Here is a 27,586-nt window from a genome sequence, read left to right on the forward strand (position 1 = left end):
GTCGCACTCTGCTATGGACGAGAGGGGCAACTGTGTCAATAGCCGATGCGAGAGTGGCATTGTAGAAAGCAGTGGCAGTGTCTGTGTCGTGGAGTGAGGATATGGATGCCAGTGGTAGGATGGAGTCAGAGAGTGTGTGGGTGTCTAGGTGTGCGAGGTTTCTGCGTGGGTGTGCATGTTGCTGGACATAGGTGACCGGTGAGGAGGACAGGGATAAGAAGGTGGTCAGATAGAGGGGAGGTGGTGAAGTTAGATAGAGAGCAGAGATGGGTGAAGACCAGGTCCAGTGTATGCCCCTCTGTGTGGGTGGCTGCAGAGGACCACTGAGTAAGTCCAAAAGTTGAAGTAAGGGACAGAAGTTTGGAGGCTGTTGACTGAAGGGTATCAATGGGGATGTTGAAGTCACCCATGATGATGGTGGGAATTTCAACAGACAGAAAATGAAGGAGCCAGGTGGAGAATTGGTCAATAAAGGCAGTGGCCGGGCCCGGAGGTCGGTATATGACGGCCACTTGAAGATTGGAGGGAGAGTAGATGCGGACAGAGTGGACTTCAAAAGAGGGGAGGATAAGGGAGGGAAGAGGCAGGATTGGGTTAAAGGTGCAGTTTGAAGAAAAGAGAAGATCCACTACTCCACCATGTATGTTGCCGGGGCCGAGGGGTGTGGGTGAAGTGGAGGCTGCCGTAACACAGCGCAGCAGGGGAGGCTGTGTCAGAGGGTGTTAGCCATGTTTCTGTGAGGCCGAGGAAGGCAAGATTGTGAGAGAGAAAAAGGTCGTGAATCACATGTAGCTTATTGCAGATTGAGCGGGCATTCAGAGTGCTCCAGAGAGAGGGAGCAGGGAGGTGGGCGTCAGGGGCACGGGTTTTATGTTGGAAAGATTGCGGTAGTTCATATTAGATAGGGAGCGATAGGAGGTGGTAGTTATGGGAGGTATGAGCTGAGGGGGTCCCGGGTTGGGAGATATGTCACCAGCAGTGAGGAGAAGCAGAGAGCGAGCAGGTGGGAGAAGGAGAGTGGCCGACTTGTTTTATTAGGACAGATTTGAGGAGCAGGTCAGCAGAGGAGGACAGGTGGGGAGGAAAGAGGGAGAGATGGTTATTTGGTTAGAGGGAGCTGGGGTTTGTGATAGCGAAGGAGAGTGAGGATTAGTGGAGCAAACACTGTAAGGGCATATGTAAACATGGTGAAGGAGTACGATGGGTTAATACAAAAGCTAGATCCAAGTAATAAGAAGTGCTAACTCAGCAGACTTACCCAAAAGAGATAGATAGATAGATTGGGGTCCTGACTCCTGCCGTGAAATAACTGCGGCGTCTCAATGCTTAGCTGTGTGATGCTTTGCTGCAGGGATGCGCGCGCCGGACCCCTCATGCGTGCACCCCTTAAGATGCTACTAAATGTTTTGTGCTGATTGTTACATCTGATATATCAGGAGGAAGATCCGACTAAGAATAAAGTGAAGGAAGAGACAGAAGAGGAAGCGATGACGACGGGGTATCAGCCGTGTGTGAGTGACGGGAAGGAGGAGATTCCGGGAGATGTTTCCACAGGTGTGTGATAATGACTGGCGTCTGTGATGATGATGACCGGCATGTAATAATGACCGGCGTCTGTGATGATGATGATGACCGGCATGTAATATCGTAGTAAAATCTCTGACATGGATGGAAACGGGGCTCAAGTGACATGGGAACATCATGGGGAAGATGCCTAGGAACATCATGGGGAAGACGCCTGGAAACATCTTGGGGGAGACGCCAGGGAACATCATGGGGAAGACGCCTGGGAACATCATGGGGAAGACGCCTGGGAACATCATGGGGGAGACGCCTGGGAACATCATGGGGGAGACGCCTGGGAACATCATGGGGGAGACGCCTGGGAACATCATGGGGGAGACGCCTGGGAACATCATGGGGGAGACGCCTGGGAACATCATGGGGGAGACGCCTGGGAACATCATGGGGGAGACGCCTGGGAACATCATGGGGGAGACGCCTGGGAACATCATGGGGGAGACGCCTGGGAACATCATGGGGGAGACGCCTGGACACATCTCTGACTCCCAGGTCACTACTACAAACAATGTTGTCAGAGTATTGCGGAACTTTTACGGACTGACAATAACACATACAAAACCGCAGATAAAACGGATTTTACAGGGATAAAAGGTTAGGAAATATTCATCCCTGTATGACTTGTTTATATGGCAAAATTACTAGGAGAGAAAAATAAACCTCCTCCACCCCTTAGGCCATGTTCACACTGTTTTTACTGCTTTTTTGCGCTTTTTCAATGGTGAAAAACACTGTAAAATCACTGAAAGACTTGACATGCTGCTTCTTCAAAAAATGCAGCAGTTTTCCATTTGTCAAGAAAAAAAAGGAATCGTGTGCATGAGATTTCTGATTTTTTGGGACTCGTAGACTGCTGAAGACCTTTCAAAAATGAGAAGGAGGGAATGCAGCACCACCTGGAATATACGTAGAACAGGGCCTCAGAAAACATCTCATGTAGAAGGAGTGGGACTTCCCAGTTTCAGGGGCAGGGGGTCCAACTAGCACAACAAGGACCTTCAGGCCTCGGACTCCAGCTATGGTCGGCAGCAGTTCCTCCTGTGCCGGCTCAGCATCAGGCAGCCCACAAGGCTTCAAATAGATCAAAACTGGGGTTCAAAACATTTCTGTTATCTCCTTGGAGACCTTTGCCAATGAATTTTCATGTGGGGGAACGTTCTCCAACCCATTTTGGGGACAGAACACCACCAGTCCTTTGTCCATTTATTCACACAGGAGTTACATTTGGGTCTTTCTCGCATTGTATGATGGCAGCTTTATTTTACACGGAGTTGGCTCAGATCTAAGGCTTGCAGGCCGCAGTCACTTCTCCCTTCCTGCTTATTCCGGGGGTATTATTGCTGCCGGGGTCATGATAACTAATAGGCGGATCTGTATTCCCATGCACCGTTTTCACCCTAAAATGATTATACAGTTCATGTTTTTTTTATTTTTCTTGTTCTCCTCCTCCTACACCATATCAACAGCGTTATCACGCGACCCTTGCTCCACATTTCTTTGAGTGCCCTCAATTACACATTTTGAAGGGCCATCACGCAGCACTCACTCATAGTTTTTTGAGCGCCATCAGGTGGCACTTAGTCATACATTTTGGAGAGTCAGCAGGTGGCTCTAGCGTTAAATTCATTTTCAGGGCTACATATTTTATTTAAAAAAAATAACACCGTACAGTTTGCAGGTGGGAGCACAACAAACATGCTCATCCATGAGTCCCAGGAGACAAGTGATCCCACACTTGGACACTTGAGGAGCGAGTCTTTACATTTCCATCTATTGATTCTGGCCTCTCGCCCTGCACATTTCAAGAGGGACGGGAGATCGTATTTATTCATGCCAAAATATCTGAGCAGTGACGGTCAGAAGAAAACTACGATGGGGAACAGCAATTAGTTTCTCAAGCGGACGATGATGGTGAGACACAGTTGCCAACAAGTGATGTTAAGTCAACAAGTCCGGAGGCGCACCAGACTGCGGAAGTGAATGACGGTAAAGTCACTGATCCAACCTGGCAAGGTGCCATACAGAGCGAGGACCGCAGTGTAGAGGTGGCAGGAGCAGCAGGACCACAACAGGCAGGAAGAGGCCGTGGGGTGAGCAGAGGGAGAAGGCGTCACCACTAACCAAACACCATGAAGACAAAATCTCCAAACAAGTCCGAAGGCGTACCAGACTGCGGAAGTGAATGACGGTGAAGTCACTGATCCAACCTGGCGAGGTGCCATGCAGAGCGAGGACAGCAATGCAGAAATGGCAGGAGCAGCAGGACTACAACAGGCAGGAAGAGGCCGTGGGGTGAGCAGAGGGAGAAGGCGTCACCACTAACCAAACACCATGAGGACAAAGTTTCCAAACAAGTCAGGGACAAAGTGCAAGTCAGGGTTGAGTTATAAGAAAAAAAATCCCCCAATCTCTGATGATCCTCCAAAGCACCTTCAAATCCATTATCAGGAAAAAGGAAAGAACATGGTTCCACAACAAACCTGGGCGCACGTCAAAACTCTCAGCCTGTGCAAAGAGGGCATTAATCAGAGAGGCAGCACAGAGACCAAAGGTAACCCTGAAGGAGCTGCAGAGTTCCCAACAGAGACTGAAGAAGTATCTGTCCATACGACCACAATAAGCCGCACACTCCATAGAGGTGGCCTTTATGGAAAAATCCTTTACTAAAGGTACCGTCACACTCAGCGACGCTGCAGCGATATAGACAACGAGCCGACCTAAACTAGATCGCTGGAGCGTCGCTGTAGAGACGTCAAACACAGCAGCTCCAGAACGATGCAGGAGCGATCTAGTGATGTAACAACGACTCACTTCTCGTTCTCGCTGGTTGTTAGCTCCATGTCAAACAGCCGGAGTGTACCGACTGGCTAGAAGATGCTGCGTCGCCCCTATGCTCGTTGCTGGCGTCTTTGCTTTTGATGTCAAACATGACGATACTTGCCGACCTGGCGACGAAATAAAGTTCTGGACTTCTAGCTCCGACCAGCGATGGCACAGCGGGAATCAGATTGATGCTGCGTGTCAAACACAACGAGATCGCTATCCAGGACGCTGCAACGTCACGGATCGTTGTCGTTCTCTTTGCAAAGTTGATGAGTGTGACGGTACCTTTACACACAAAAATTGTAAAGCTCGTTTTGAGTTTGCCTAAAGACATGTGGGAGACTCCCCAATTGTAAGGAGGAAGGTGCTTTGGTCAGATGAGACCAAAATTGAACTTTTTGGACACCAAGGTAAACCCTATGTCTGGTGCCAAACCAACACAGCTCATCACCCCAAGAACACCATGCCCACTGTGAAATATGCTGGTGGCAGCATAATGCTGCGGGGATGATTTTTGGCAGCAGGGACAGGAAAAATGGTTTGAGTCGAGGGAAAGATGAACGGTGCGAAATACAGGGATATTCTTGAGCAAAACCTGTTTGTCAGTGATTTGATACTGGGATGAAGGTTCACCTTCCAACGAGGAAATGACCCAAAGCGTGCTGCTAAAGCAACACTCCGGTATTTTAAGGGGAAACGTAAATTTTCTGGAGCGGCTGAGTCAGTCCAGACCTTAATCCAAGGAGAATCTGTGTTCAGACTTGAAGATCGCTGTTCACCAGGAAACCATCTAACTTGAAGGAACTGGAGAAGTTTTGCCTTGAGAAATGGGCAAAAATCCCAATGTTTATATCAAGGTGGATGTTGAGACTTTTCTCTTTAACTCTTTCACTCATCGAGTCTATTTTCACCTTCATGGTCATGTTAAATTTTACAATTCTGACCAGTGTCACTTTGAGAGAACTCTAGAACGCTTCAACGTATCCCAGTGATTCAGAGTCTGTTTTTTGTGACACATTGTACTTCATGTTCGAGGGTAATTTTGGTCATTATTTTTTGCATCTTTGAATTTTTATGCCTATAAGTTACACTTACCATATGTCTACTTTACTTTATTTTTTTAAACTTTTTTTTTTTGTTAGGAAGTTGTAATGCTTAAAATGTTAACAGCTATTCCTAATTTTTTCCAACAAAATTTACAAAACCATTTTTTTAGGGGCCAAATCCCATTTGAAGTGACTTTGAGGGGCCTATGTGACAGAAAATACACAAAATTTACACCATTTAAATAACTTCACTCCTCGAAGTGCTCGAAACCACATACAAGAAGTTTATTAACCCTTTAGTAGCTTCACAGGAATTAAAGAAATGTGGGGGAAAACATGAAGATTTTACTTTTCCCCACAAAAATATTTCTTTAGCCTCAAATTTTGCACAAATTGACAATACAATTTGTAGCGCAGATTTTCCTGAGTACGTCGATACCCCATATGTAGTAGAAAACTACTGTTTGGGCGCACGGCAGAGCTCAGAAAGGAAGGAGCACCATTTGACTTTTGGAACGTAAAATTGGGTGTAATAGATGGCGGACCCCATGTCGTGTTTGCAGGGCCCCTGATGTACCTAAACAGTGAAACAAACCACAAATGACCCCATTTTGGAAACTACATCCATCAAGGAATATATGTAGAAGTGTGGTATGCACCTTGAACTCATAGTTCAGAAGTTTATAACTTTGAGCTGTGAAAATATAAAAAAAAATTCCCACAAACATGTTGCGTTAGATCCAAATTCTGAATTTTCATAAGTTAAAACAGGAGAAAGTGGACCCCAAAATTTGTTGTGCAATTTCTCCTGTATTCACCGATATCCTTTATGTGGTGGAAAACTACTGTTTGCATGCATGGCAAGGCTCGGGAAGGAAGGAACGCCAACTGAATTCTGGAGTGCTATTTTGAGAGAGATTGATTATGCGATGTCACGGTTGTAGAGCCCCTGATATGCCAAGACAGCAGAAACCACCTCAAGTGTCCTGGTTCTGGAAACTACACCTCCTGAGGAATTAATCTAGGGGTGTAGTGAGCATTTTTAGCCCTCAGGCGATTCACAGAAATGTAGAACATTAGCTGAGTCAATGGAAAATTACCATTTTTTCCACTTAAATTTTGCTTTGGCCCCAAGTTTTCAATGTTCAAAATGGTGAATAGGACAAAATGAACAGTGCAATTTCTTCTCAGAACACCAATACCCCATATGTGGTCAATAACTACTTTTGAGGCATAGCGCAAAAGCCCGGAAAGGAAGATGCGCTATATTGAAGTTCAGATTTTACTGTTATGGTTTGAGTGTGCCATGACCCACTGGAAGATCTCCTGAGGTGCCAGAACAGCAGAACCCCCCATCAGTGACCTCATTTCACAAACTACAGCTCTCAATGACCTCATATAGGGGGGCACACCCCAAGTATGTCACAGAATTTTATACCTTTGGGCAGTGAAGAAAATATAATTATTTTGGCCCCAGATTTTACATTTTCACAAGGTAAAATGGATAAAAATGACACCAAAATGTGTCACACAATTTTTGCTGAATGTAGAAATACCCCATATGTGGCTTGTCACGAAATCCCACCCGCTTCCACCAATATGTTAGGGATCCACACCGTGACCGTCACCCCTACGTCACGGATCGGGGTGACCTTAGGCCAACAGACGGCTATCACATGTGCAGGGGGGCTTATCTTAGTTATCCCTCCACTCCACAATGTGATGAAACAACACACACAAGGCTATTGACCTCTTAGTTTACAGCAGGGGCTTATTTTAGGTATCCCACTGCTCTTCAATATACCACGAACTGCAGGGATTTATATATATATATCCCGCTTACAGTTCCACTTGAAACTCGCAGCTCTCTGGCGCCCCCCTTACTTTCAGGTCAGATTAGGTACTGCACCCTGGGTAATTAGTCGCCAGACAGGCTGCCTGCTATGTACTGGCTATTGGGCACGCTGCAGCGACGCGATAAACTACTCCCACTCAGGCAGGAACAATAATTATTAACGCCGCATGTGAATTCCCTGACGAAGCCCGGTTCGCCGGGCGATACGCGTGGGATACTTGCTTGCACTAGGTTGTATGCTCATTGAGATTTTGCTATGAGCCTATTCTGTGCTGTTTTTATGGCGGATCACCTATACCTCATGTCCTGCCTATAATCAGGATTTTGGTCACCACTTTGGCTATGGCTGTTTACTTGTGGGGATGTGTTTATTTTTCTATTGTTTCCCCTTTTTGGCCCTTACAAGTGGTTGGTTAGTCCTGTTATAGATGCATGGGATATTACTATATGAGCCAGTTAGGTTAGGCATTTGTGTTGACCTTATTATATACGGCTATACAACCTGTGATGTATTGTTTCTGGTGTTTTAAGTATGTTTTAATTGTTGGTGTGTTTTAGATGTGTTAATAAACTATATTATTTTCTATACATTTGTTATTATTTGGATGGTGTGCATGTGGTGCAGTGATGCTTTTCTCTATATATATTTTTTCTGGTTCTGTTTATTACTGCTATTTGCACCCTCCTAGTTAATATTATATCTATATAGCAGTGCGCCTTATTTCTTATTCTATCATAATTCCCCTCAGGAGACTTAGGGTACGTTTTAGAGCAGGAGAACGAATCTAGTATTAATTATTATACTCCATAAAATTTAGGCAGTGCTTTATCAAAATATTTTACAAAGATGTTACAAATGAGACAATTGCAAATATGTACAAGGTAATTATAACATAAAGGGATTGAAGGAGAAAAGATAACACTCACATGTTCTCAGCGTATTGCAGGCAACCAGGCTAGTGGAGTTCCCATACGTCCCAGTGCTCAGGGCTCTCCAGGAAAAAGACAAGAACTGCCTGCTGGAAGCCTGCCAGAAACTTAAAACCTGCAGCCTGTGACATCACAGAAAGGGGTTGGTTTACCCAGTCTGTCCTACCTCTCCAGTCTTACTAGCTTTACCACAAGTTTTCTAATGCTTGTATCTCTGCTCCAGAACATGTCATAGTCATAACAAACCCAGCATTCATCTCGTATTAACGTTGGCATTCTAATGAGATCAAATATGTCCTGTCTGAGATGCATATTTACAGAGAAATCCCTACTTCTTTACCAGATGGAGTTAGAAGCCCGTGTTTAGAGTGGCGGATAGATCCACCGAGGGAGATTAAGAATATATATTTTCCTGTTCTTAACTTAAATGGTTTGCCTAATATCTTACAAAAACAGAACAAAGGACTTTCATGGATTCTGGAAGCTTCTCTACCAGTTTAAGCTGGTCACTTTCCACTGCAAGGATGCTGGTTGTAAATACCTTGGCGAGGGGGATGAGGGGCTTGGGAGATGAAAATCAGGAATTTACAGCTACAAGCCATAAAAGCTGTTGCATAATCACTCCAAGAAGAGGGGCTTAGCCCACAGCATGCTAGCAAGAGAAACTAAACTTATACGATATTTCATACCATATCGTGACATGGCTGTACAGTACTTTTTAGCCATATGGTGAGGTTCCGGAGCGCTATTTGCCTCCTGGAGCGCAGATTTCCCTAGAATAGTTTGCGGACTCCATATACAGAGCTCCTAAGGGTTAGAACAGCAGAATTCCCCTCAAGTGACCAAATTTTGCAAATTATACCCCTTTGAGAATTTATCTACAGGTGTAGTGATGATTTTGACACCATGGGTCTTTTCCAGAAACAGGCAGCAGTGGATGTTGTTGAGTGAAAATTGTAAACTGCCGTAGTAATGACCAATACGTTGTAGTGACCAGAACATTATGCCCAGCCCGTGCTTCTGGAGACATACACCCGTAAATTAGGCAGGATCTCATCGCAACAGAAATGCCAAACATGTGGGCACTAAATGTGGTTTATGCACACTGGGGGGCATTTGAGTTTTGGAGTGCAGAATTTGCTGAATTTCTTTTTGGGGACGAGAAGCCAAAGTGCTTTTTCAGAACCTTTGTACTATCAGTACGTGGAAGCCCCCTATATTTCCATTGAGAGATGACGCACCTGAGTGGATTGAGTAGAAGCTTTTGTTGGGCCCATTTTGGATCTCCTTTATTCTGCACTCGACACTGAGCACTTACTTTGGGGTTTCCATCTAAATCTCCGAGAGACGTAATTCAGGTGACACGATGGACAGGTCCATTCGCTATAATGAGGCAGCAGATTTACTCTGTCGAAAAAGATAGACACCGCCGGATAAGCCACATGATGTCCACTCTGCCTCTATCTGCCTCATTATAGGGAATCTTCCGCCGGAGGTTCTGTCTGAATCGCAAATTTCAGAGATTTACACAGAAGCCCCGGCGTAAGTGCTCAGTGCAGAGCGCAGGATAAATGTGCGCCGAGCCTTACTGCGATGCTTTTATGTTTGGCTTCTGTCACACACTAAAAGACGCTTTTTATTGCGAAATAAAGTTTTTGCATCACCATATTTTGAGAGCTATAATCTTTCCATTTTTCGGCCCACAAAGTAATGTGATGGCTTATTTTTTACGTGGCGAGTTGACGTTGGCACATGACGTTGGCACATGACGTTGGCTTTCTATTCCAGTTTTTCAGAGGCAGAATGAACAAACACCAGCTACTCAGGAATCTTTTTTTTTTTTTTTTTTTAATCAAATGTTTTTATTAAACAGTGAGAAAAATATATGCAGATTACATTACTGCAAACAGTACACATCTATGTTTTGCATTTTCAATAAACTTTCAGCCCCAAACCAACCTCCCTCCCCCCCCCTCACCCCCACCCCTGGAGACCTAACAAGAACCACTCCGATCTACCCGAATGTCCATTATTAACCAGGAACAAGAAGGCGTCGTATCAATACTGCTCCCACGGGGATATATGTTCCAAAAGCACGAGCAAGGTCTCCAGATCACGTCGACTCGATCCAGGGATTCCATAACCTGTTGAAAAGGTCCATCTTGTTTCTTTTAGAATAGATGCTCCTCTCCAATGCAACAATATGGTCTACTTGCATCATGAAATCTCTTCTCGTTGGTGGCTCAACCCTAATCCAGAACTTAGCGATCAACTTTCGTGCAATAAACAGCAATCTAGCAATAACTGTTTTATACAAGTTATCAGTTACAATTTCCTCCACGTAACCTAATATGCATACCAGAGGGTCCCGTGGTACCGAACAATTGTATGTTAGTCCCACTTTGTTTATCACTACAATCCAAAACGAGGCCAGCCTAGGGCACTGCCACATCATATGGAAGATACCCGCCTCGGATTGCGAGCACCTAGGGCACTCAGAATTAGGTCTTAAACCTGCCCTGAACAGCATATCCGGAGTTCTATAGGCCCTATGAATAACAAACAATTGTGACAACCTCCCAGGCTCACTCATCGAGATCTTGGGCACGTATTCCAATATTGAGTCCCACCGATCGCCGTCAATCGCCCCCAAATCGGCCTCCCACTTCGCCCTGGCTCTGATAGGATGTTTCTCTAAAAAGGAAAATAGCAGGAACTTATATATTCCCGAGATCACCCCCCTTGTGCTTTCCCCCATAAGGATAAAGTCTAGCATCAGGTCCACCTGAATCTCTATAGGCCCCCTCCTACATTGTGCCCGATATGCATGAGAGATGCGATTATACTGATACAGTTCAGAGCTTGGCAGCAGAAATTCCTCCTGTAATGTCTTGAAATCCTTAATTCTACCTTGGTGCAAAACCTGGCTCATCCGAGAGATTCCCGCTCCCTTCCAAACCTGAAATCCCTCCATCTGTCTAAACTCCTGTAGGAGACAATTATTCCACAAGGGCGAGAACCTAGTAAGTGCCCTCACTCCCCTAATTCCCTTAACTTTGTCCCAAACCTTTTGGATAAGCCTAATAGTGCAGAATTTAGTACCCTTCTCTCGAAAATGCCCACCCTCCAGGCCCTCACTCAGTACCCTTGACCCAATCAAATTCCTCAGACTGCAGGGTGTCCGCTCCCAACCCGATTCCTCACCCCATCCCCTAAAATGTTGACATTGTGCAGCCAAAAAGTATAACCATGGGTTGGGCAATGCCACTCCTCCTTCCGTCTTTGGTCTTTGTAGAATTTCTTGTTTAAATCTAGAACTTTTCCCATCCCAAATCAGCTCGCCAAATAGAGATTTAATCCTCCTAAATCTATTCTGCGATATCCACATAGGGGAGTTGTGTAGCACGTAGAGAAGTTGCGGCATCACAATCATCTTTATTAGATTTATTCTACCAATAACCGATAAATGTAGCTTTTTCCACGCCTGAACCTTAGTGCGTATCTTCCGCAAAAGTGGCGCCAAATTTAGTTCCTCAAAGCTAGTCAGAGGCAACGCGATCTGGATCCCCAGGTATTTAAATTTATCTACTAACCTCAGCTTTGTAGGAGAGTCCCGTATTTCACTATTCTCATAGTCCCCATCTACTAACATCATATTGGACTTTTCCCAGTTGATTCTCAAACCAGAGTAACTCCCAAATTCCTCAATAATGGCCTCCGCCCCTGCCAGGGTCTCCCCCGAATCCTCCAAGAATAGCAAAATATCATCTGCGTATAACGCAATCTTTTCTTCCGAAACCCCATACATAAATCCTTTCACCTCCCGGGAGCCTCTAATTTTCGCAGCAAGGGGCTCCACCGCCAGGGCAAATAGCAGTGGGGACAAAGGACATCCCTGTCTAGTTCCCCTAGACAGAGAGAAAGTCTCAGAAAGGACATTATTCACTCTAATTTTGGCCACTGGGGAAGAGTACAACAGCCGCACCCATGAGATGAATTTAGGTCCAAATCCCAAACGTTCCAACACTGACCACAAATAGCCCCACTCCACACAGTCAAAGGCCTTGTGGGCGTCCAATGATACCACAACCCTTTTGCCAACATTGTCCGAAGGGATTTGTAAATTTAAAAACAGCCTTCTCAGATTGAGTGCCGTTGATTTGTTTGGCATGAAGCCTGACTGATCAGGGTGTACCAATTTGTCTATCACCCTACTTAACCTATTTGCCAAGGTTTTTGCCAAAATATTAATATCGGCAGTCAGGAGTGAAATTGGTCTATAGGATTCTGGCATCAGTGGATCTTTGTCGGCCTTAGGGATAACCACCACAATAGCCTCTCTCATCGACAAAGGCAACTCCCCTCTTTCCAACGAGCTATTATACACCCCTACCAATTTGGCCAACAGAGTTTCTTTCAGGGTCTTATAAATCTCAGCTGGAATGCCGTCCGCTCCCGGAGCCTTACCCCCCGCAACGCCCGCCAATGCAGCCCCCAATTCTTCCTCCCCAATCGGTTCTTCCAACAATTCACACTCCTCTCTACTCAACCGGGGCAAATCAATTTCTTCCAAATATTTTGCCATATCTTCGGGTCCCCTCTCCACACTGGACGCATATAATTTGTCATAGAATTTCCTGAACACTTCCAAGATCTGCACCCCCTGAGTAACTACCGTTCCCTCCTCCGTCTTAATAGAGTAGACATGTGAAGATTCTCTTTGCGCGGACGCCACTACCGAGAGCAAGTGCCCCACTTTTTCCCCCTCTGAGTAAAAGGTTTCTTTCTGGAAGGCCCTCAACCTCTCCGCCTTTTTCAAAAATAGCTGGTCAACCTCCCTCTGAGCTGCCCTCATACGATTCCGAGATTCCACAGTACGATGTTCCCCCAATGCCGCCTCTGCTGCCTTCAATTCCTCTAGGACACCCTGATCCCGCTCTCTGGTCCTTGTCTTATGTCTTGAGATGTCCCTAAACAAAATTCCCCTTAGATACGCTTTCATGGTGTCCCACACTACATGGCATTCTGCGCTCCCTTCATTGATCTTAAAAAACTCCTCTATCTCTGCCCCCACCTTTTCCATGTCCAAAATTTGTAACCAAACTGGGTGAATTTTCCATCCCGCCTTCCCCAAACCATCCTGACTTGACAACTTTAAAGAGACCTGAACAGGGCTGTGATCTGATAAAATCCTAGGATTATATTCCACCCCGTTTAACAGTTCGTTCATCCTATCGTTTCCCAAGGCGACATCAATTCTTGACATCGAGCCATATGTAGTCGAGTAACAGGAATAGGAATATGTGTTGACATTGCGGACCCTCCACAGATCAGTCCAGCCTATTTCTCTGAGATAATTACCAAAGGGAGTGTCATTACCGTCCCTACGCTTAGGTGCATGGTTACTCTTGTCCCAGTGGTCATTTGCTATATTATTTACATCCCCCACCACCAAAAGAGGGATCCCATCCCAACCTCTTATAGACTCCAATATGTCCTGGATCTTCCTTCCAGAGTATGGCGGAGGTATATACAATGATACTATGCATATTAAACGATTAAAGAGTTTACACACCAACAAAACATATTGACCATCCGTGTCAATTTTGACCTCAACTTCCTCAAATGGGGTATTAGTATGAATCAATACTGACACACCTCTCGCATAACTAGAGAACGTCGAATGATACGCCTTGCGCACCCATCTTTTCTGTACCATATCAACTTTTTCCTTCACTAGATGGGTCTCTTGCAGGCAAATCACCGAGGGCCTCTGTTTCAGTAAATACTGAAATATTGCTGCGCGTTTAGTGGCGTCCGCTAATCCCCTAACATTCCAGCTTATAATGTTAACATCCCCTCCCATTTCCTAGAAACAAAATGATTAGTTAGAGCAGTCTCCTTCAGGTCTCCCCCGATACCCACCTCCCCCCTCCCCGCCCCTTTCCTCGACTCCCCCATCTAAAACTCAATGGAATTCAACTAGAACAAACTTTCTTTCTCTGTATGAGAACTGAGAGCTCTTGATACAACCTAGAACTAAGCCCTTTGCAGTCCATCTCTCCCCCTCCCACCGCTAACAGCATGAAGTATTCTTTGCGCCGCCGAGCACACTGTTTTATCCTTTTGAGAACATTCTGTCTAAAGACACAAGACAATTTCAAAAATCACAGTCATGGGGTATAACCAGATGAGTGGCGAAGTCACAGCGTCAGTCTCATCGGTTCCGATCCACGCCAGTTTTCTTGGTATTGGTATCCAGCCACTGCATAGCCTCCTCCGGGTTCTGGAAAAAATGAACCCGGTCCAGCGCTACCACCCTGAGCTTAGCCGGGTATAGCATTGAATATTTTAGATCCAGGTCTCGGAGCCGCCGCTTGACTTCCCCGAACTTCATTCACAGTTTTTGCACCGATGCCGAATAGTCCGGATAAATGGAGATCCGATTTCCGTCTATACTCAGTCCATCACTGATCCTGGCCTTCCTTAGTAGGGTTTCCCGATCCCGATAGTCCAAAATTTTTGCCATCAAGGCTCGAGGGGGGGATCCAGGCGGCAGGGGTCGGGTGGGGACTCTATGGGCCCTTTCCACGGAGAAGTGGTTAGTAAGATCTGCTCCTCCCACCGAGTTTTTAAGCCATGCCTCAATGTATTCAGCAGGATTATTCCCCTCCACCTTCTCCGGCACCCCAATTATTCTTAGATTGTTCCTTCGGGAACGGTTTTCCAGGTCATCTGTTTTAAATTCCAGTTCCGCAATGCGCTGAATGTATCTCTTTTCTCTTTTTAACAGTTCATTTGTCTGATCCTCCACACTGCCCACGCGCTCCTCCACCACCTCCACTCTTTTCTCCACTTTACGCAGAGCAGAATTAAGGGACTTCATTTCAACTGTTAAATCGTCCACTCTTAGATTCAGTGCGGCCAGGGCAGATTTACAGTGTATAACGACTGAGAAAATGTCCTGCAGTGTAGGCTCCCCCACATTTGATTGCTGCGCACCCTCAGAGTCCTTAGCCTGTACTGGGCTGGCGGCAGGTGTCATGTTATTTGCACCATGCATCTCCTGCATCCTCCCTGGAGAAAGCTGCTCCTCCACCACACTGAGGGTATCTTCCCCCCCTCTCTTCTGCCTCTGCAGGGGTTCCCTCTCTTCCGGCCCTTCTGGGCCCAGCAGCAGGGCACCCCCCTCCTCCGTTCGAGCAAACCTTTCCAGCCGGGCGATTACCTCCAGCCTCCGGCGGTATTCAGTACTGGCTCTGGCCGCCTCCTCCTCTGCCACGGCGCCATCTTGGATTTTCGCGCCAGTCGCGGGCGCTGACTGTTTTCGGCGCGGCATCGCCGCTTTACTCCTCTCCCTGCCTCCGGCCCTCTCCCCCGTGCCCAGGGGTCTTGCGGAGCGTCTCCGTCCGGTTTTCGGCGCTCGGCGACGCCTTCAAAGGTAAGAACTTAGGAGCGGTGCAGGGAGAGAGACCCGTCGCACGTCCGCTCACATCGCTCGCTAGGCCACGCCCCACTCAGGAATCTTTTTAATGCCATTCACCGTGTGGTAAAATTGATGAGGCATCTTTATTCTTTAGGTCCGTACGATTAGAGCGATACCTCATTTATATATTTTTTTATGTTTTGGCGCTTTCACACAATAAAAACTTTTATAGAAAAAAATAATTATTTTTGCATTGCTTTATTTTGAGAGCTGTAACTTTTTTTATTTCTGCTGATGGAGATGTATGGCGGCTTGTTTTTCTGAGCGGTTATCTAGTGGGGCAGTTTTATAGGTCATTTCATTCTGGATGCAGAATTATCACATATATGTACTTTATTCTTACATAAATAGAGCTATTTTGTTTTTTTTCATTTTTTATTTATCTTGTGGCGCTTTTATTATGCTGATCGCTTGTATACTGCACTGACTGAAGCCTCTTAGTCCATGCTCCTGGCACAGTCACTGGCTGACCCTGAGGTTGTCATGTCACCATCGGGCACTCGCAATGACGTCACGGTGGTGCCGATGGGAAGAAAGGGGGAGCCCCCTCCCTCTCCCAAACCCCTAAATTTTGCTATCAGTATTAATCTAGGCATCTTGGAGGGTGAACAGCCAGGGGCAGTGTGGCACCGCTCCTGGCATTGATAGCCGGGACTCTGCTATCCCATAAGCCGACCTCCCAGCGGCGATTGCGAGGGTATAGCTCCTGTGCTGGCATGATCGCCAAGACGTACCTATACGTTAAAGGTAGTGAAGGGGTTAAAGAAGAATTAAAACACAGTAACTCGTCTATTAATAGGAGGACGGCTGGTTCTCTCTTCTTAGTGATCCCAGAGGATCCTGTCCAGGAGGGAGGCCGTGTCCTCATGGTGACCTCATGAGCTCCCAAAAAACAATCACTGGTAAATGGTAACCGTCCTTCCCCCAATGTCCATAACGGTGAATTAGGAGAAAAGAAACCGCTGGATAGAAATGTGGAGCTTTCTCCAGCTCCTCTATGGTTCCATCACTGGTGGAGAGGGAACTTGGAGAAGTTGTGTTTCTTAGTGCGGCTCCTCCATCGGACTGACGAGGGTCTTCTCTATCCCTCTCCTCAGGGTCCTCATTCTCCGAGTGTAGAGCAGAGAGCATTAGGCTTTGGCCTCACTGATCATCACTTCATACTTGAGGCCACAATGTGCTGGGACCTCGGTACCGGTGGTGAGGACCACAACAATGTAATTTAGTCCCTGATACATAAACCTAGAATTACCAGTTCTGAGAGACGTGTCTCATATATAGACAGATACACGGCAGGTGATGTATTCAGTCTGTGTGTCTCCACAGATGGACCCAAGAGGAGAAATCCACCAGAGAGATGTCCCCGTCCTCTGTATCCCCAGGACTGTCCGGAGGAGAATCCCAACATCCCGGAGGATCATCAGGTAGATGACACTGAAGCCTCCACAACATCTGACCATAAAGTGATGGGACCTGAGCTCATCTTACATTTTACTTTTTAGGGTGAAGATCTGATTGACATTAAGGTTGAGGTTATACATGGAGCACAAGAGGTGATGGCAATATGGGCCGATCATCAGGGTGAGGAGGGGAGACTGTCATGTCTGTGCTGTGGTCACCTACTACTAATCCCATCCTCTCATAATCACATGACACAATCTGTTCCATCACTGTGTGTCTCCTACAGATGGAGTTGTGGAAATCAATCCACCAGAGAGATCTCCCCGTCCTCTGTATTCCCCGGACTGTCCGGAGGAGAATCACAACATCCCGGAGGATCATCAGGTAGACGGTGCTGAGCCCTGTACCGGATCTGTATATGGGGGACATTTCTGATCGAGGTCACAGATGTCACAGATTTTGGTGGTTTCTTGTATTGTGCTGATTGTTACATCTGATATATCAGGAGGAAGATCCGACTAAGAATAAAGTGAAGGAGGAGACAGAAGAAGAAGCGATGACGAGGGGGGATCAGCCGTGTGTGAGTGACGGGAAGGAGGAGATTCCGGGAGATGTTTCCACAGGTGTGTGATATTAACTGGCGTATGATAATGATGATGATGACGATGACCATTATGTAATAATGACCGCAGTGTGTGATATTGTGTGGAGCTTTATCTGCTGTCCTCATCACAGCAGAAGCGTCCGGTGATGGCGCGGCTGCTCCTGTGCAGTCCGGCGGTGCACCGATGAATAACAGGGCCGCCTTCACACCTCTTCTTAATGATTTAGGAAGCACAGATTTAGTTTTCCTTTACCTTTGAGAATATTTCTTCCACCCCTTCCATCCGTATTTTTCTTCCACAAGTCCCGTGCTGCCATATAAATGACTGAGCTTGTGTTACAGGTTGTGAATCTCCCCGTCCTATGGATGTCGGTGATGTAGCAGCCTCTGCCTGGTGCTGACGAGTGACATGTCACATGTAGAGTCGTCCTACCTGTCCCCTCTGTTTGTCTCCCACTGCCTCCTGCACTGAGGCCGACGTTCTGGTCCCTCTACATCCAAGCCGGCCGCCCGGTGACATGAAGAGCCCTGTGGTAAGTCAGGAAGTGCCGTGCTATGGAGGTGTGGGTCAGACATATGGATGTCATCCCTCTGCCACTATGGAGGCCATCTTGGCTGTAGGAGAACCAGAACACCGGTCTCAGTCGGAGGACACCAGGTAGGTGACAGTACATGACAAATGTTTAGTCCCTCCTCTGTGCCGGGGTGGAGAATTGCTTCATCATAAAAGGGATTATGAGCTTGTATCTACAAACAGATGTGATATATCCGGCCCCGTAGCCCCCCAGCGTATAATATCCGGCCCCGTAGCCCCCCCAGCGTATAATATCCAGCCCCATAGCCCCCCAGCGTATAATATCCAGCCCCATAGCCCCCCAGCGTATAATATCTGGCCCCGTAGCCCCCCCAGCGTATAATATCCGGCCCCATAGCCCCCCAGCGTATAATATCCGGCCCCATAGCCCTCCAGCGTATAATAACCGGCCATGTAGCCCCCACCCTAGTATATAACATGCGGTTCCTCCCCACATATGGGTTCACACAGGAACTGTTGGGTAAACAGAGCCTGGAAGGGCGTAATTAGGGGGTGATATGTGCAAAATAGGACAGATTTAAAAATGCTTTATACTGGCAAAATTAAAAAAAAATAAAACATTGTGATTTTGGAAACATCCCTTTAAATGTATATTGGGTCTATGAAAAAAAACCCTACTCATCTGATCAGTCCAAGCGAGTTACATTGTCCCGTGTGCCGTCTGTGTACAATCCTTTTGGGGTTTTTTTACTCAGCAACTATTAACCCTTTACACGACCATTTACAATTTCCTGCTCCAGAACGGTAATCGCTGCCGAATACAACTGCGAATAAATCCAAAGAAAAAAATAAAGAAAAGGATGCAAAAAATACAAACTTAACCCCTGAGTGACTGAGCTAGTTTCTCTATCGCTTCATTGGAGGACACCGGAAGCCATGGGGGTCTGTTGCTGACACTAGGCAATAAACGGCGATCTCCTCCTCAGTAGTATACAGCCACTGACCGGAGCCAAGCTGACCAGTTTAGCTTAGTGTCAGAAGGACGCCTACACGGGTTTTTCAGTAGACCCATATGTACCCCAGTTTTTGGCATGTTTCACAAATTTTTTAAGTTTTTTCTTTTTCTGAAGGATTTTTCTTAACCTTTTGTAGGGAAATAGTGTGAATATTCCCTCTGTTATCCCACGTAGAGACAAAGTGTACGGCGTGGACTGTCAATCCAGCAGGACCCTAACCTTTAACACACGAGATGTGTTCATGTGATCCGGTCCTCGCCCCCCAGCACTGCCAGCTCGCTCTCCAGAGCCAGACGGTATCGGGTGGTATAGAGGTACAGTGGTACAGAGGTTGGCGGCAGCTTCGACCTTTCCATGATAAGACATCGGAGGAATCCGCTAAAGGGATGGAGAGGTGATTCTTCTCCCGCAGGTCCACTCTCTCCAGTGTGTGTCGTTATCCATCGGGAACATTGTGAGACCCAGGAAACCACTGCTTTCTGAAATTAGAGGAGGAGGAGAGTGGATTAATACCTATATTGTGTGGGATTTTTGTATGGCGAATTTATGTTCAGTTATGCACCCATTTTTTTTTTGGGGGGGGCAAACAGAAGGTATCACATTGGGCATTAGGCTTATGAATTAAGGAAACAGAAAGGAGCTAATTATCTAATAGTACCTTGTCATGTGATATCTGACTGTGCACCCATTTGATTGGTGTTCCATTAGTGTATTGAAGACCATATAAATATTATAGGCGCTGTGTAATAGCGATACGGATCAGATTTTCTTTGTCTAAATTGTAGCCCCAAAGATGACTATTAATGTGATTGCTCTGGCCATATCATCTTTGTTGGGGTATTAATGTGACTACACCTCTTGTCTGCATCCCTCCTGGAACATACAGCAATAACTACGAGATATTTATATCTTGGATGGTCCCTTTAATTGTTTTTGTATGTGTGTGTTTTTTTTGTCTATATTATAGTGTGTAGGATGTTCAGGGTGTTTTAGGGTCCGTAGCGCATTCAGCGGGGGTGCCATCACGTCTTCCACTAGGGTGCCATCCTCCGCTGGCAGGTAGGGTGAACTTTAGGGCTCATCTAGGGAGACATTAGTCCTAGGTTTTTCTTTTTTTCCCCTATTGACTCTCCATTTTTTCACCTTTTTAACCCCTTTCTGCCATTAGACGTACTATTGCGTCCATGTGGGGTGGGCTTTACTTCCCAAGGACGCAATAGTACGTCATATGCGATCGGCAGCGCTCACGGGGGGAGCGCCGCCGATCGCGGCCGGGTGTCAGCTGTTTATCGCAGCTGACATCCGGCACTATGTGCCAGGAGCGGTCACGGACCGCCCCCGGCACATTAACCCCCGGCACACCGCGATCAAAGATGATCGCGATGTGCCGGCGGTACAGGGAAGCACCGCGCAGGGAGGGGGCTCCCTGCGGGCTTCCCTGAGCCCCCCGCAGCAACGCGATGTGATCGCGTTGCTGCGAGGGTCTCACCTCCCTCCCTGCTCCCTCCAGCCCCGGATCCAAGATGGCCGCGGATCCGGGTCCTGCAGGGAGGGAGGTGGCTTCACAGAGCCTGCTCAGAGCAGGCACTGTGAAGGCTGCAGCGCTGCATGTCAGATCAGTGATCTGACAGAGTGCTGTGCAAACTGTCAGATCACTGATCTGTGATGTCCCCCCCTGGGACAAAGTAAAAAAGTAAAAAAAAAAAATTTCAAATGTGTAAAAAAAAATATTCCAAAATAATGAAAAAAAAAAAAAAAATATTATTCCCATAAATACATTTCTTTATCTAAATAAAAAAAAAAAAAACAATAAAAGTACACATATTTAGTATCGCCGCGTCCGTAACGGCCCGACCTATAAAACTGGCCCACTAGTTAACCCCTTCAGTAAACACCGTAAGAAAAAAAAAAACGAGGCAAAAAACAACGCGTTATTATCATACCGCCGAACAAAAAGTGGAATAACACGCGATCAAAAAGACAGATATAACTAACCATGGTACCGCTGAAAACGTCATCTTGTCCCGCAAAAAACGAGCCGCCACACAGCATCATCAGCAAAAAAAAAAAAAGTTATAGTCCTGAGAATAAAGTGATGCAAAAATAATTATTTTCTCTATATAATAGTTTTTATCGTATAAAAGCGCCAAAACATAAAAAAATGATATAAATGAGGTATCGCTGTAATCGTACTGACCCGAAGAATAAAACTGCTTCATCAATTTTACCAAACGCGGAAAAGAAATTCATGAATAGCTGGTTTTTGGTCATTCTGCCTCACAAAAATCGGAATAAAAAGCGATCAAAAAATGTCACGTGCCCGAAAATGTTACCAATAAAAACATCAACTCGTCCCGCAAAAAACAAGACCTCACATGACTCTGTGGACCAAAATATAGAAAAATTATAGCTCTCAAAATGTGGTAACGCAAAAAATATTTTTTGCAATAAAAAGCGTCTTTCAGTGTGTGACGGCTGCCAATCATAAAAATCCGCTAAAAAACCTGCTATAAAAGTAAATCAAACCCCCCTTCATCACCCCTTTAGTTAGGGAAAAATTAAAAAAATGTATTTATTTCCATTTTCCCATTAGTGCTAGGGTTAGAGTTAGGGCTAGGGTTAGGGCTAGGGTTAGGGCTAGGGTTAGGTTTAGGGCTAGGGTTAGGGCTAGGGTTAGGGCTAGGGTTAGGGCTAGGGTTAGGTTTAGGGCTAGGGTTAGGGCTAGGGTTAGGGCTAGGGTTAGGGCTAGGGTTAGGATTAGGGTTAGGGCTAGGGCTACAGTTTGGGTTGGGGCTAAAGTTACAGTTAGGGTTTAGATTACATTTACGGTTGGGAATAGGGTTGGGATTAGGGTTAGGGGTGTGTCAGGGTTAGAGGTGTGGTTAGGGTTACTGTTGGGATTAGGGTTAGGGATGTGTTTGGATTAGGGTTTGTTATAATTGGGGGGTTTCCACTGTTTAGGCGCATCAGGGGCTCTCCAAACGCGACATGGCGTCCGATCTCAATTCCAGCCAATTCTGCGTTGAAAAAGTAAAACAGTGCTTCTTCCCTTCCGAGCTCTCCCGTGTGCCCAAACAGGGGTTTACCCCAACATATGGGGTATCAGCGTACTCAGGACAAATAGGACAACAACTTTTGGGGTCCAATTTCTCCTGTTACCCTTGGGAAAATACAAAACTCGGGGCTAAAACATATTTTTTGTGGGAAAAAAAAAGATTTTTTATTTTCACGGCTCTGCGTTATAAACTGTAGTGAAACACTTGGGGGTTCAAAGTTCTCACAACACATCTAGATTAGTTCCCTGGGGGGTCTAGTTTCCAATATGGGGTCACTTGTGGGGGGTTTCTACTGTTTAGGTACATTAGGGGTTCTGCAAACGCAATGTGACGTCTGCAGACCATTCCATCTAAGTCTGCATTCCAAATGGCGCTCCTTCCCTTCCGAGCTCTGCCATGCGCTCAAACGGTGGTTTCCCCCAACATACGGGGTATCAGCGTACTCAGGACAAATTGGACAACAACTTTTGGGGTCGAATTTCTCCTCTTACCCTCGGGAAAATACAAAACTGGGGGCTAAAAAATAATTTTGGGGGGAAAGATTTTTTTTTTTAATTTTCACGGCTCTGCGTTACAAACTGTAGTGAAACACTTGGGGGTTCAAAGCTATCACAACACATCTAGATGAGTTCCTTAGGGGGTCTAGTTTCCAAAATGGTGTCACTTGTGGGAGGTTTCTACTGTTTAGGTACATTAGGGGCTCTGCAAACGCAATGTGACACCTGCAGACCATTCCATCTAAGTCTGCATTCAAATGGCACTCCTTCCCTTCTGAGCCCTCCCATGTGCCCAAACAGTGGTTCCCCCCACATATGGTGTATCATCGCACTCAGGACAAATTGGGCAACAAATTTTGGGGTCCAATTTCTCCTGTTACCCTCAGGAAAATACAAAACTGGGGGCTAAAAAAATAATTTTTGTGGGAAAAAAATTTTGTTTTATTTTTACGGCTCTGCATTATAAACTTCTGTGAAGCACTTGGTGGGTCAAAGTGCTCACCACACCTCTAGATAAGTTCCTTAGGGGGTCTACTTTCCAAAATGGTGTCATTTGTGGGGGGTTTCAATGTTTAGGCACATCAGTGGCTCTTCAAACGCAACATGGCGTCCCATCTCAATTCCTGTCAATTTTGCTTTGAAAAGTCAAACGGCGCTCCTTCCCTTCCGAGCTCTCCCATCCACCCAAACAGTGGTTTACCCCCACATATGGGGTATCAGCGTACTCAGGACAAATTGTACAACAACTTTTGCGGTCCAATTTCTTCTCTTACCCTTGGGAAAATAAAAAATTGGGGGCAAAAAGATAATTTTTGTGAAAAAATATGATTTTTTATTTTTACGGTTCTACATTATAAACTTCTGTGAAGCACTTGGTGGGTCAAAGTGCTCACCACACCTCTAGATAAGTTCCTTAGGGGGTCTACTTTCCAAAATGGTGTCACTTGTGGGGGGTTTCAATGTTTAGCCACATCAGGGGCTCTCCAAACGAAACATGGCGTCCCATCTCAATTCCAGTCAATTTTGCATTGAAAGTCAAATGGCACTCCTTCGCTTCCGAGCTCTGCCATGCGCCCAAACAGTGGTTTACCCCCACATGTGGGGTATTGGCATACTCAGGACAAATTGTACAACAATGTTTGGGGTCCATTTTCTCCTGTTACCCTTGGTAAAATAAAACAAATTGGAGCTGAATTAAATTTTTTGTGAAAAAAAGTTAAATGTTCATTTTTATTTAAACATTCAAAAAATTCCTGTGAAGCACCAGAAGGGTTAATAAACTTCTTGAATATGGTTTTGAGCACCTTGAGGGGTGCAGTTTTTAGAATGGTGTCACACTTGGGTATTTTCTATCATATAGACCCCTCAAAATGACTTCAAATGAGATGTGGTCCCTAAAATAAAATGGTGTTGTAGAAATGAGAAATTGCTGGTCAACTTTTAACCCTTATAACTCCCTAACAAAAAAAAATTTTGTTTCCAAAATTGTGCTGATGTAAAGTAGACATGTGGGAAATGTTATTTATTAAGTATTTTGTGTGACATATCTCTGTGATTTAATTGCATAAAAATTCAAAGTTGGAAAATTGCGAAATTTTCATAATTTTCGCCAAATTTCCGTTTTTTTCACAAATAAACGCAGGTACTATCAAATAATTTTTACCATTGTCATGAAGTACAATATGTCACGAGAAAACAATGTCAGAATCACCAGGATCCATTGAAGCGTTCCAGAGTTATAACCTCATAAAGGGACAGTGGTCAGAATTGTAAAAATTGGCCCGGTCATTAACGTGCAAACCACCCTTGGGGGTAAAGGGGTTAAGATAATCAAGTATTTTTGACCCTTTTACATACATTAATGAAGGTTAATTTTTAGAGGTCGATTTGTGCCAATGTCACCATTTTATAAATGTTATTCACTTTACCTATTGGGATAATGTTATGGCATGTAGTTGTCTTCCTTATTACCTGTACTTTCACTGACAAGGGTCTTCATTTTGAGCTCCATCAAATTTCAAAATCCCTTTTGTGAATTTTATCTTTCATCTTTATAGGAAATCCTTGTGATAATGGCAGTTTGTCACTAAATTGTAAAAAAGAAGATATCCGGAAGCACTCTTATGGAGAAAGCCTCATTACCCTTCATGGACCTCCTGGACTTCACAGTACTTCACTTTCTTATAATCCTCCTAATCATGAGGAACCCTCTCCTGAGCAATCTCGTATTGTTACCACAATTCCCAGTGACAAAGTGGATACAAGATTTCAGTGTCGCAAGGAATTTACTAAAAGCTCTGATTATCTAACTCAAAGCAAACATAAAAGAGAGAAGCCATACTCCTGTTCAGAATGTGGGAAATGCTTTCCAAATAAATCAAAATGTGTTCTACATGAAAGAATTCACACAGGAGAAAAGCCATTTTCATGTTCAGAATGTGAGAAATCCTTCACAGAAAAAGGGACTCTTCTTAATCATCAGAGAATTCACACAGGAGAAAAGCCCTTTTCATGTTCAAAATGTGAGAAATCCTTCACACTAAAAGGGACTCTTACTATACATCAGAGAATTCACACAGGAGAAAAGCCATTTTCATGTTCAGAATGTGAGAAATCCTTCACAGATAAAGCGAGTCTTATTAAACATCAGAGAATTCACACAGGAGAAAAGCCATTTTCATGTTCAGAATGTGGGAACTCCTTCACAAATAAAGGGAAGCTTATTATACATCAGAGAATTCACACAGGAGAAAAGCCATTTTCATGTTCAGAATGTGAGAAATCCTTCACAGAAAAAGGGACTCTTCTTAAACATCAGAGAATTCACACAGGAGAAAGGCCATTTTCATGTTCAGAATGTGGGACGTCCTTCAAACATAACAGTAGTCTTATTAGACATCAGAGATATCACACAAGAGAAAAGCCATTTTCATGTTCAGAATGTGGGAAGTCCTTCACATATAAAGGGAAGCTTATTAGACATCAGAGAATTCACACAGGAGAAAAGCCCTTTTCATGTTCAAAATGTGAGAAATCCTTCACACAAAAAGGGACTCTTACTATACATCAGAGAATTCACACAGGAGAAAAGCCATTTTCATGTTCAGAATGTGAGAAATCCTTCACAGATAAAGCGAGTCTTATTAAACATCAGAGAATTCACACAGGAGAAAAGCCATTTTCATGTTCAGAATGTGGGAACTCCTTCACAGATAAAGGGAAGCTTATTATACATCAGAGAATTCACACAGGAGAAAAGCCATTTTCATGTTCAGAATGTGGGAACTCCTTCACAGATAAAACGAGTCTTATTAGACATCAGATAATTCACACAGGAGAAAAGCCATTTTCATGTTCAGAATGTGAAAAATCCTTCACATATAAAGGGACTCTTACTAAACATCAGAGAATTCACAGAGGAGAAAAGCCCTTTTCATGTTCAAAATGTGAGAAATCCTTCACACAAAAAGGGACTCTTACTAAACATCAGAGAATTCACACAGGAGAAAAGCCATTTTCATGTTCAGAATGTGAGAAATCCTTCACAGATAAAGCGAGTCTTATTAAACATCAGAGAATTCATACAGGAGAAAAGCCCTTTTCATGTTCAGAATGTGAGAAATCCTAAACAGAAAAAAAGATTCTTATTAGACATCAGATAATCCACACAGGAAAAAAACCATTTTCATGTTCGGAATGTGGGAAGTCCTTCGCGGTTAAAGGGCATCTTATTAGAAATCAGAGAATTCATTCAGGAGAAAAGCCACATTCATGTTCATAATGTGGGAAATGTTTTATCCAAAAAGCAAATCTTGTAACACATCTAAGAATTCACACAGGGAAGAAACTGTTTTCATGTTTACAATGTGAAAAATGCTTTACAGAGAAATCACATCTTGTTAAACATAGAACTCACACAGGAGAGAAGCTGTATTCATGTCCAGAATTTTGTAAATCTTTTATTCATAAATCACCTCTTCTCTGAAGAGAAGTCACACAGGAGATAATGTCAAGGTGAAAATATATTATCTTTATACTCTTTGTACTTTTATATATTCTTATGCTGTGAAACAATAAGTTTTTCCCTTTATACTTGCTAATGCAAATTTAACTGTATTTAACATGGCTGCCAGTATTCACCTTTGCCCTACTTTTTGTTCTTGCCAAAAAGCTACTTCGTTTCTGAAGCTAAAGTATCGTTTCTGGAGAAATGGAAACTCAAAGTGACGTGGAGGAAGGAGGATCTATCAGATGATGTCAGAGCCAACCAGAAAGACTGAATACTAGATACATTGCTTAAACCCTGCCTATCCCCGCCCTCTGCACACCTTCCCCCAATGGATCATATAATGTTGTGTATTAGAAAATAAAGTTAGTTGCTGTGACGTTACACACGAGCAGGCACTGAGTTTGAACCAGCTTTTGTCTGACTCATTCTTCACTCCGGTACCACTGCTTTTAATCTGATTTGGAATGACTGGTGGATGAAGGGTATTGTCGTGACGACCCCGACAATTTGGCGCCCAATGTGGGGCGTGGCCCGCAATCCGAGACCCCCTGGACCCATGCCTGGATGTCCGTGGACGACACCCGTAGTGGCTGACCTCGAGGACTGATCACCCTCCAAACATGGTAAGTGGAGATCGCATACTATGTATGTGTCACACATGCTAGTGTTTCAGCCATTATTGGTTTGTCTGTGGTCTCCTTGGGTCCAAGGAGTGACCGGTCGAGTGGTGAGACCGAGCGCGATCCC

The 27,586-nt window shown here is 44.9% G+C and overlaps 1 protein-coding gene across 1 annotated transcript in view; it reads left to right on the forward strand.

Annotated features, from left to right (window-relative positions):
* Positions 1-27,248, forward strand: part of LOC138657667 (zinc finger protein 271-like) — a 121,907-nt gene extending 94,659 nt beyond the window's left edge. Inside the window, exons 6-11 of the mRNA XM_069745381.1 lie at positions 1,437-1,554; positions 17,048-17,145; positions 17,224-17,302; positions 17,409-17,506; positions 17,628-17,745; positions 24,888-27,248. Of these exons, the coding sequence (XP_069601482.1) occupies positions 1,437-1,554; positions 17,048-17,145; positions 17,224-17,302; positions 17,409-17,506; positions 17,628-17,745; positions 24,888-26,458 (2,082 nt within the window). The 3' untranslated portion in view covers positions 26,459-27,248. The remainder of the gene's footprint in view (positions 1-1,436; positions 1,555-17,047; positions 17,146-17,223; positions 17,303-17,408; positions 17,507-17,627; positions 17,746-24,887) is intronic.
* Positions 27,249-27,586: the final 338 nt, after the last annotated feature.

This window comes from Ranitomeya imitator, chromosome 1, assembly GCF_032444005.1.
Source record: "Ranitomeya imitator isolate aRanImi1 chromosome 1, aRanImi1.pri, whole genome shotgun sequence".
In the NCBI taxonomy this organism is placed as follows: Eukaryota; Metazoa; Chordata; class Amphibia; order Anura; family Dendrobatidae; genus Ranitomeya; species Ranitomeya imitator.